The 10,002-nt window shown below is 36.4% G+C and overlaps 1 protein-coding gene across 1 annotated transcript; it reads left to right on the top strand.

Moving 5' to 3' along the window:
* Nucleotides 1–309: 309 nt before the first annotated feature.
* On the top strand, nucleotides 310–7,659 carry LOC132053145 (uncharacterized WD repeat-containing protein C2A9.03-like). The gene is made up of 10 exons (XM_059445015.1): nucleotides 310–524; nucleotides 4,231–4,397; nucleotides 4,526–4,693; nucleotides 5,174–5,260; nucleotides 5,505–5,639; nucleotides 5,724–5,834; nucleotides 6,039–6,130; nucleotides 6,213–6,318; nucleotides 6,711–6,797; nucleotides 6,890–7,659. The coding sequence occupies exons 2-10, from the start codon at nucleotides 4,257–4,259 to the stop codon at nucleotides 7,301–7,303; spliced, it is 1,341 nt and encodes a 446-aa protein (XP_059300998.1). The 5' UTR covers nucleotides 310–524; nucleotides 4,231–4,256; the 3' UTR covers nucleotides 7,304–7,659.
* Nucleotides 7,660–10,002: the final 2,343 nt, after the last annotated feature.

The following is a 10,002-nucleotide window of genomic DNA, read 5'->3' as shown; positions in this document are numbered from 1 at the left end:
TTCTTAAGCCGAGACTCTCCTCGGATTTTCACGTGAAAGCAAAACGTGCTTACTTAAATTTCTTAAGCTGAAACTCTCCTCGAGTTCTCACCTGAACACAAAATATTTCATCCGACAATTTTTTTTTTCCCAATAACCTTCTATTAAATCCCTAAATCCAATTGAAAATTACATAATTTTACATCTACTTATGAAAAAAAATCAATTTGTCATTTTCAATTCCATGTAATATTTCATATTTCCTTTTTTTTTTTTTTTTTAAATGAAAATATCCTTAAAAACCGAAGGTTATCTACTTCATTCCATATTTGTACAAAAAAATTGTCGGTTTTTGGCAGAAGAACAAGTGGATAAACATAGAAAAAATAAACCTTTTTTTTTTTTCCTTTTTCTCTCTTCGATACAAATCCAGATCTATAATTAGTTTTCGTTCATTTTCTTTGTGTTTAATCAATTAAACAAAATTCTGTATGTGTTAATTAATCAAATCTCTAGATCGAGATTAACCGAAGCTCGATCAAAAGGTTAGAAATTTGTAAATCCTTTTTTTTCTTCTTTTACGCTCAATTCATATTAATTATATGTGTTTTTTGCATAAAAATAATAAATTTTGTGGAGTATTAGGGTTTGTGGTTCGTTTTTGTGTTTTGATCGATGTTTATTATCGTGTACGGTGTTGTGGAGTTTTTTTTTTTTTTTTTTTTTTTTTTTTTATGGTGTTATTAGGGTTACTGTGAATTGATCGATGTTGTTGGAAAAAATTAATTCAAAGTTGTAGGAAACCAAAGTTAGTTAGTAGTATTTTGTATTTTAATTCATGCCTGGTTAGAATTTATAGTCAAATTTATATAACATTCAAAGATTTATGAGTTTATGAAATAAAGTTTAGTTTATTTGTAGAATTTTGTGAAATTTTGATATGCAGGTAGTGGGTTGAACCTAAATTTTTATTTTACTTTGGGCAGCATTAAATTATTTAGAAAAGTTTGTCAATTTGGTTGTATATCGTAGATTGAATTTTTATGTTTGTTAAATATGTAACGGAATAGCTAGGGGCGGATGCGGATTATAAGTAATAGTTTGACTTTTGTGCTTTTCGATTGAGTGGAATTTGTCGTGTTATGGTTATTGTGACGTGATCTTTGATAGTTTGTGTTGAGTTTATTTGCTGTTAATTTGAAGAAATTGTAAAGTTTTGATATGCAGGTAGCAGGTTAAACCTAATTTTCGGTTACTTTTGGTAGCATTAAATTTCTTAGTTAGAAAAGTTCGTCGATTTGGTTGGATATCGTAGATTGAGTTTTGTGTTTGTTAAATATGTAACGGAATAGCTAGGGGTGGATGTGGAGCATAAGCAATAGTTTGACTTTTGTGCTTTTCGATTGAGTGGAATTTGTCGTGTTATGGTTATTATGACGTGATCTTTGATGCTTGACTTTGATAGTTTATTTGCTGTTAATTTGAAGAAATTGTGAAGTTTTAATATGTAGGTAGAAGGTTGAACCTAATTTTCGGTCACTTTTGGCAGCATTAAATTTTAAGTTAGAAAAGTTCGTCGATTTGGTTGGATATCGTAGATTGAATTTTTGTGTTTGTTAAATATGTAACGGAATAGCTAGGGGCGGATGCGGAGCATAAGCAATAGTTTGACTTTTGTGCTTTTCGATTGAGTGGAATTTGTCGTGTTGTGGTTATTATGACGTGATCTTTGATGCTTGACTTTGATAGTTTATTTGCTGTTAATTTGAAGAAATTGTGAAGTTTTAATATGTAGGTAGCAGGTTGAACCTAATTTTCGGTCACTTTTGGCAGCATTAAATTTTAAGTTAGAAAAGTTCGTCGATTTGGTTGGATATCGTAGATTGAATTTTTGTGTTTGTTAAATATGTAACGGAATAGCTAGGGGCGGATGCGGAGCATAAGCAATAGTTTGACTTTTGTGCTTTTCGATTGAGTGGAATTTGTCGTGTTATGGTTATTGTGACGTGATCTTTGATGCTGGACTCTGCTAGTTTATGTTGAGTTTATTTGCAGTTAATTTGTAGAATTTGTAAAGTTTTGATATGCAGGTTGAACCTAAATTTCCTTTTACTTTGGGCAGCATTAAATTCTTAAGTTAGAAAAGTTCAAGTGCCTCCCTTTGGTCGTATATCCAAGATTGAATTTTGTGTTTGTTGAATATGTAATGGAATATCTAGGGACGGATGCGGAGCATAAGCACTAGGTTCATCCGAACCCTTCCATGTTGAAGAGTTTGACGTTTGTGCTTATCAGTTGTGGAATTTATGGTGTTATGGTTATTGTGACATGATCTTCGATGCTGGACTCTGCTAGTTTATGTTGAGTTTATATGATGTCAATTTGCAGAATTTGTAGAGTTTTGATATGCAGGTTGAACCTAAATTTCCTTTTACTTTGGGTAGCATTATATATCTAGTATGATGACGACATGAAATGAGCTTAAATGAAAAAGTGAGATTTATATAGTTGACCCCGACTTGTTTGGTACTGATGGCTTAACGCGACTAGCAGCCCACGTCGTGCTCAATCAAATAACGGACACTGAGTATAATTTGGATTGTCTCCCCGGCTCAATGGAAAGACAACCCTGTTCTACACTTCATCAAGACAAAAATCATGCCTTGTCTATTCCTCCAAATACCACTCAGCCGACCAGCAAAACAACGAATTCAACCGCACATACCCTTTAGCTAGCACATGCTAAACAGAACAAGTAAATACCTGTCTCGTGCTGGACTCTATCTGTAAGACAGGTGTGTGCAGCCACTTAGTGAGGAGACGAGACCAGAGAGAAGAAATTCTCGCGAATAAGATATAAGACTCAAACTTATCGTATACAACTCTTATCTACGACCAGCCGGTGTAGTAGTTGTTGTTTGGCAGCATTAAATTTTTGAGTTAGAAAAGTTTCTCCACTTAGTCATATATGACTCTATTTATAAGACAGGTGTGTGCAGCCACTTAGTGAGGAGACAAGACCGGAGAGAAGAAATTCTCGCGAATAAGATATAAGGCTCAAACTTATCGTATACACTCTTATCTATGACAAGCCCGTGTAGTAGTTGTTGATTGGCAGGATTAAATTTTTAAGTTAGAAAAGTTTCCCCGCTTAGTTGTATATGACTCTATCTGTAAGACAGGTGTGTGCAGCCACTTAGTGAGGAGACAAGACCGGAGAGAAGAAATTCTCACGAATAAGATATAGTACTCAAACTTATCGTATACAACTCTTATCTACGACAAGCCGGCGTAGTAGTTGTTGTTTCGCAGCATTAAATTTTAAGTTAGAAAAAATTCTCCATTTGATTGTATATTGCAGAGTTTGTTTTTTCCTTTTTATTGCATATGTATCTTGGATATGGTATTGCGTACGTCATAGTTGTCAAGTTTCTTTCTTTTGTGAGTTTGAATTTTGTGTTTGTTGAATCTGATCGGAATAGCTAGGGGAGGACGCAGACCATAAGCAGCAGGTTCATCTAAACCCAGTATTTTCAATGCGGAGTATAGATATATATGTAAAAACTCACTAAAATTTCATAAAGTGCTAGATTTGAACCAATAATTTTAGAAGTACAGGGAGTACGTGCTAAGGACCTAAAAGGTCGAACCCGTCAAGATTGATTATATCCTTGGTCCGCCTCTGGAAATATATTTTCCCAAAGTCACACAGGCTTGTTTCGTGATTGTGATTCATAACTTTTGTTATTTGAGGAGGTTGAATCATGAATTTAATGAAGTTGCTGACTATAGTCTAGGCTATAAATATTCTTCTCTTTTCTGGCTTGCATTAAAAACCAAAGTTGAGATTTTACTTCAGAGATTGTTAGTGTGCTCATTTGACACGATCTCTGTGCATATCCATGCAAGTATTCGTGTTTTCAATGCTTGCCTCTTTTGCAATCCATCGGTGTCCAATGGAATCTTTGATTTAATAACGAGCTGGTCTCTGCAGAGGCCTGGATAGAGAACAAGATGATGTATGATGCATGTTTTTGTGCCTCGCCTCTTAAAACAAATTATATCTAGTCTTGCTTTTTGGTCAGAATGCGTTTGTGGATTGAGGTAGAGGATTAACTTAGTCTTTCTCTATATGGATGCTCTGATGCTTTAGTACTGAGGTGCTTTATGAGTATCTTGTCCCATAGTTGACTTGGTATTTTTTATTATTGTACATTTTCTCAATTCTTGAATGTAGTTTACTTTTTGTAGTTTGTAGGTCATTTTTTTAAGGTAACATGGCCCATCAACAAGATGATGATGCTGATTACATGGGAAACGAGTATGATATGGAAGCTATAGATGATGATATGGATGATGAGTTCCATGGCCGAGATATTGGTGGCTCTGATTCAGATGCAGATGAGTATGACTACATGGTTTGTGAACTCATTCTTAAAAGCTTAATTGCTGCATTTACAAGGGCATGTTAGATGTATTCATTTTGTTCGGATGATTATGCTTTCAGTATCTGATCCTATTGATGAATTGTTTTCTTCTTGAGTAGAATAATAAAATGCAAGACACCTCAGCTGCTGAGGCAAGGAGAGGCAGAGACATTCAAGGGATTCCCTGGGAAAGACTTAGCATAACCAGGGAGAAATACAGGCAAACGAGATTAGAGCAGTATAAGAACTATGAAAATATTCCACAATCTGGGGAGGCGTCAGAGAAGGTAAATTAAATGTGTATTTTCTTATTTTCTAATTGGCCTGAGTGACGACCTTTGTGTCTGATGCAGTGTTATCAAAAGAGAAAAGCGCAAAAAAGCTCTAAGGTTAGCCGGGGCTTTAAGCGCAAAGCGCAAATAAAGTGTGGGCTTTAGTGAAAAAAAGCGCAATGGTGCAAAATTACAATATATGTATGTTTAGTCCAAGACTTATAATAGTAAGCATGAATAACAAATATATGGACAAAGAAATTGTAAAAACATCACGATAAAGTGAAATATCAATCATCTAGTGTCACCTCTTCAAGAGAGGCTCAATGGCAAGGAAAAGTATGTCTTGGAGCCTTGATGACGACACTGAAGCGCACATAAAGCGAGGCGAAGCGCTCAACATGTTTTGAGCCTCGCTTCAGGGCTTAAAGCGCGCCTTTGACAACACTGGTCTGATGGGGACGTGGATGGCTGTATCCTTTTTCTATTCAACAGGACTGCTTAGCCACAAAGAAAGGGGTTTCGTACTATGACTTCAGACGTAATTCAAGATCTGTTAAATCAACAATTTTGCACTTCCAGGTAATTTTACTAGCCCTCTGTACCTTTTGTTTTACTATTTGGTTATTTACATTGTATGGAAGGGACTACACTAAGTGTTTGAGGCTTATTGAAATACGACATTATTGTGTGAATGTATTAGGCTGAATGTTGGGCCAAGTTGCTTGGATAGAATCGTGCTTGCTATCTTATTTTTATTTTTTTAATTCTTTTAGACAAGTTAGCTTTTGATTTTGTTATAATTTTTGTTTGTTTCTTGGTATAGCTGAGGAATTTGGTCTGGGCGACGTCCAAGCATGATGTGTACCTTATGTCACATTTTTCCGTTATTCATTGGTCATCCTTGACCTGCAGCAAGAATGAAGTTCTGAACGTATCAGGGCATGTAGCACCGTGTGAGGTCAGTGTTCTGAACATGGTATCCACTGTTTGTTTTAGGGCATATATTGGTTATGACCTTTTTCTGTTTAATTTGCCATTGCAGAAGCATCCTGGGAGCCTCTTGGAAGGATTTACTCAGACTCAAGTCAGCACTCTTACGGTTAAAGACAATTTGATGGTTGCTGGGGGATTTCAAGGAGAACTAATTTGCAAGGTGCGTCAAATTCCCTATCATTGATTAGGACCTTTTTATGTTACTTATTTATTCAATTGCATCAACAAATGGAGCATGTACCTGCACTTTGAATTTTGCGATGGTTACGTTTGGGTCATGGTGCTGAGTTTGCAGTTTTCTCTTCACCTCTAGGAAGTGAAACTATTTCCCAAGTCTCTAAATCATTCTTGAAACTATATGCAGTATTTAGACAGGCCTGGAGTTTGCTTCTGTTCCCGGACAACATATGACGATAATGCTATTACTAATGCTGTTGAGATTTATAACACTTCCAGGTATTATGTTTATCTACATACTTCACAAACATGCTATTTCTTAGTGAGAACAAAGCTAACTGACAAATCTTTTGCTCCTCAGTGGTGCACTTCATTTTATAGCTTCGAATAACGATTCTGGAGTTAGAGATTTTGATATGGAGAAATTTCAACTGTCCAACCATTTCCGTTTTCCGTGGCCAGTGAACGTAAGTCTGTTTTCCGCCTGCATGTGTAATGTGTATGGTATAGTAGATTTATACCAAGAAGGTTTTTCTAATTCTGATGCTACTAGTGCATGCCATTAGTGATGCAGCACTAGTACTGATAATTTGCTAGGTTTCGCTGATTTTCAAATTAGAATTATAATTTATGATTAGTTTAGGCTGTAATATAGAATTCCTTTCTCCTTCCGATTCTTGAATAAATACAATCTAGGGGCTTCGTACACAATTGTTATTTTAATTTCTCACCTCTTGATTTACACAAGTCTTGGCACAACTTTCTGTTCTGGTATTAACTAGTACTTTTTTTTTCTTTCGTTGTTTCTGTTTGCATAATAAGATGTTACTTACCTTGTTTTCCCATTTTATGCTCGCAGCATGCATCACTGAGCCCTGATGGTAAGCTTATTGCAATAGTTGGGGATAATCCTGAAGGTTTATTGGTCGATTCCAGAAATGCCAAGGTACTTGTGCAAATATCTCCTCCCACGATTCAAATCATCAGGACTGGTCGATGTTTGATGCACCATTAACTGACCGAATCTAATGCTTACAGGTTGTTTCACCTCTGAGTGGACATATTGACTACTCATTTGCGTCAGCATGGCATCCTGATGGTCTAACTTTTGCAACTGGCAACCAGGATAAAACCTGCAGAGTATGGGATATACGGAACTTGTCCAAATCGGTTGTTGCTCTGAAGGGTAACCTTGGAGCTATTAGGTCAATCCGCTACACATCGGATGGAAGATTCATGGCAATGGCAGAACCTGCAGATTTCGTTCATGTTTTTGATGTAAAAAGTGGCTATGAGTCGGAGCAAGAAATTGATTTCTTTGGTGAAATATCAGGTCTGTCTTTTAGTCCTGATACAGAGGCCCTTTTCGTCGGAGTCTGGGATCGCACATATGGTAGCCTTCTTGAGTTTGGACGGCGGCACAACTACTCATACCTTGATACAATAATCTGAACACTCTTGCATGCTGCTTTGGGTATGTTTACTTGGCTTGAAGTGGCGCTGGCTTAACTTTGTAAAACCAGTAGCATAGTCAGGAGTTAGTAGTGGATTTGGCTGTAAATTTGTTATGTTGTGCAATTTAGGTTTGTCTCATAAGTTGTTGTGCACCATTTCTAAATATCAGAGGACTAGAATGGAGTAATGTATAAAAGGGAAGAGAGACTCCAGTGACGTGAACAAGAAAAACTATAGTGTTGTTTCCATAAGGCATAGGCCAGAAACTTGATTTGTGCTGGGTGGGGTATGGGTTGTTTATCATGTATTGGGATCCTGAATTCATACTGAAAGTTGACTCATCGATTTGCATTTGTCCACAAAGCAATTGATTTATATTCTCTTCGTTAAGTTTGTGCGCTTAAAGGGAATAGTGAGGAAATTGCACGGTTTGTCCTTCAAATGGGCTGGTCTCTAATTTTTGCCTTTCAAAGTTGAAGTGATGCCTAATGGGGCATAAGTTCTTAAAGAGTTCGGGGCATAACTTGTGAATATTATGATGTTAAAATATAAACTTATGTTCCGCAAAAAAGTTATTAAAGTTATTTGTTATGAGGGGCAAAAATTAAAGACCTCCACAAAATAGGAGCAAAAGTACAAGTGACCCATGAGGATTCATATAGTTGAGCTCAACTTGTTTGAGATTGAGGTGTAGTCATTGTTGTGACTTTTTGTGCTTACTATTTTCAAGTAAGCCACAAAAGTTGATGTATCGGAAAGTTCGTATTATTCAATTATGATGTGTTATATTGAAGTTGTTTAAGTAACTACTTTAAACTAGCTAGGTTCGTTTTACAAGTTTTTGATAGCATTAACCTAAAATCAACGAAATCTAATTAAATCAGAGAATGTATATGTCAATTGAAGTCCGTTAACCAAATTCAGAAAAATTCGTGTACACTAACACATGAAAAATAACCAAATTCATGAATTCAAATTTCATGACCCAAAAACACCAAAATAAATTACGTTTGTCATGGAGAACATGGTGCGTATTGCTCCTTAGGTCGTTTCCTATGGACCCACCAAATTCCAGGCCAATTGGAGTCCGTCACACACGAAAAACAACCAAATTCATGAATTCGGGTTTCATGACCCCGAAGTGCCAAAATAAATGATGTTTTTCATGGCGAACATGGTGAGCTTTGCTCATCAGGCCATTTCAGATGGACCCACCAAAATTCAGGCCAATAGGAGTTCATCATTGCAAAAAACAACCAAATTAATTAATAATAATCATCATGCAATAATACACACAAAAAACAACCAAATTAATTAATCGGGTTTCATGACCTGAAAGGCAAAATAAACGATGTTTGTCATGGCTAACATGGTCAGCAATGGTCACTGGGACGTTTTTTATGGACCCACCGAATTTCAGTCAATCGGAGTCCGTCAATCAAATTCAGCAAAATCCATGAACTATTAACACACGAAAAATAATCAAATTCATGCATTCGAGTTTCATGACCCTGAAATGCCAAAATAAACGACGTTTGTCATGTCAAACATGGTCAGTATGATTAGCAAGTCGTTTCTGATGGATCCACCAGATTTCAGGCCAATCGAAATCCTTAACCTAATTTAGAAAAAATCATGTACTAATACATATGAAAAACAACCAAATTCATGAATTCGGATTTCATGACCTAGAAACGCCTAGATAAACTACGTTTGTCATGGAGAACATGGTCAATATTGTTCATTAGGCCGTTTTTTATGGACCCACCAGATTCCAGACCAATTGGAGTTCGTCAACCAAATTCAGGAAAACCCATGCACTAACACACATGAAAAACAACCAAATTCATGAATTCGGGTTTCATAACCCCAAAGCGCCAAAATAAACGATGTTTGTCATGACGAACATGGTCAGTAATTTCTCATCAGGCCGTTTCCAATGGACCCACCAAAATTCAGGCCAATCGGAGTCCGTCAACCAAAATTAGGAAAATCTATCATGTACTAATACACACGAAAAACAACCAAATTAATTAATTGGATTTCATGACCCGAAATGCAAAAATAAATGATGTTTGTCATGGCGAACATGGTCAGTAATGGTCACCGGCTGTTTTCGATGGATGTGTCGAATTTCAAGTCAACCGGAGTCCTGCAATCAAATTCAGCAAAATCCATGTACTAATCTACATGAAAAATAACAAAATTCATGAATCCATGTTTCATGACCCAGAAACGCCAAAATAAACTACGTGTGTCATAGAGAACATGGTCAGTATTGCTCATTAGGCCGTTTTCTATGGGCCCACCAAATTCCAGACCAATTGGAGTCCGTCAACCAAATTCAAGAAAAATCATGCACCAACACACATGAAAAACAACCAAATTCATGAATTCGAGTTTCATGACCTTCGAAATGCCAAAATAAATTATGTTTTCATGGCGAACAGGTTGAGTATTACTCATCAGACCGTTTTCGATGGACCTAATGCACACGAAAAACAACCAAATTAATTAATCAGGTTTCATGACCCGAAACGCAAAAATAAACGATGTTTGTCATGGCGAACATGGTCAGTAATGCTCAACGGGCCTTTTCAATGGACCCACCGAATTTCAAGTCAATCGGAGTCTGTCAATCAAAATCGGTGAAATCCATGTTCTAATACATACAAAAAACCACCAAATTCATGACC

Source organism: Lycium ferocissimum, chromosome 4, assembly GCF_029784015.1.
Source record: "Lycium ferocissimum isolate CSIRO_LF1 chromosome 4, AGI_CSIRO_Lferr_CH_V1, whole genome shotgun sequence".
NCBI lineage: Eukaryota > Viridiplantae > Streptophyta > Magnoliopsida > Solanales > Solanaceae > Lycium > Lycium ferocissimum.
This window is presented reverse-complemented; position numbering and strand designations above follow the sequence as displayed.

Coding starts and splice junctions, on each gene's coding strand:
- LOC132053145 (XM_059445015.1), top strand. CDS start 4,257: ATGGCCCATCAACAAGATGATGATGCTGATTACATGGGAAACGAGTAT. Junction 5,261..5,504: donor CAACAATTTTGCACTTCCAG/GTAATTTTACTA, acceptor TTCTTGGTATAG/CTGAGGAATTTGGTCTGGGC. Junction 6,319..6,710: donor GTTTTCCGTGGCCAGTGAAC/GTAAGTCTGTTT, acceptor TTATGCTCGCAG/CATGCATCACTGAGCCCTGA.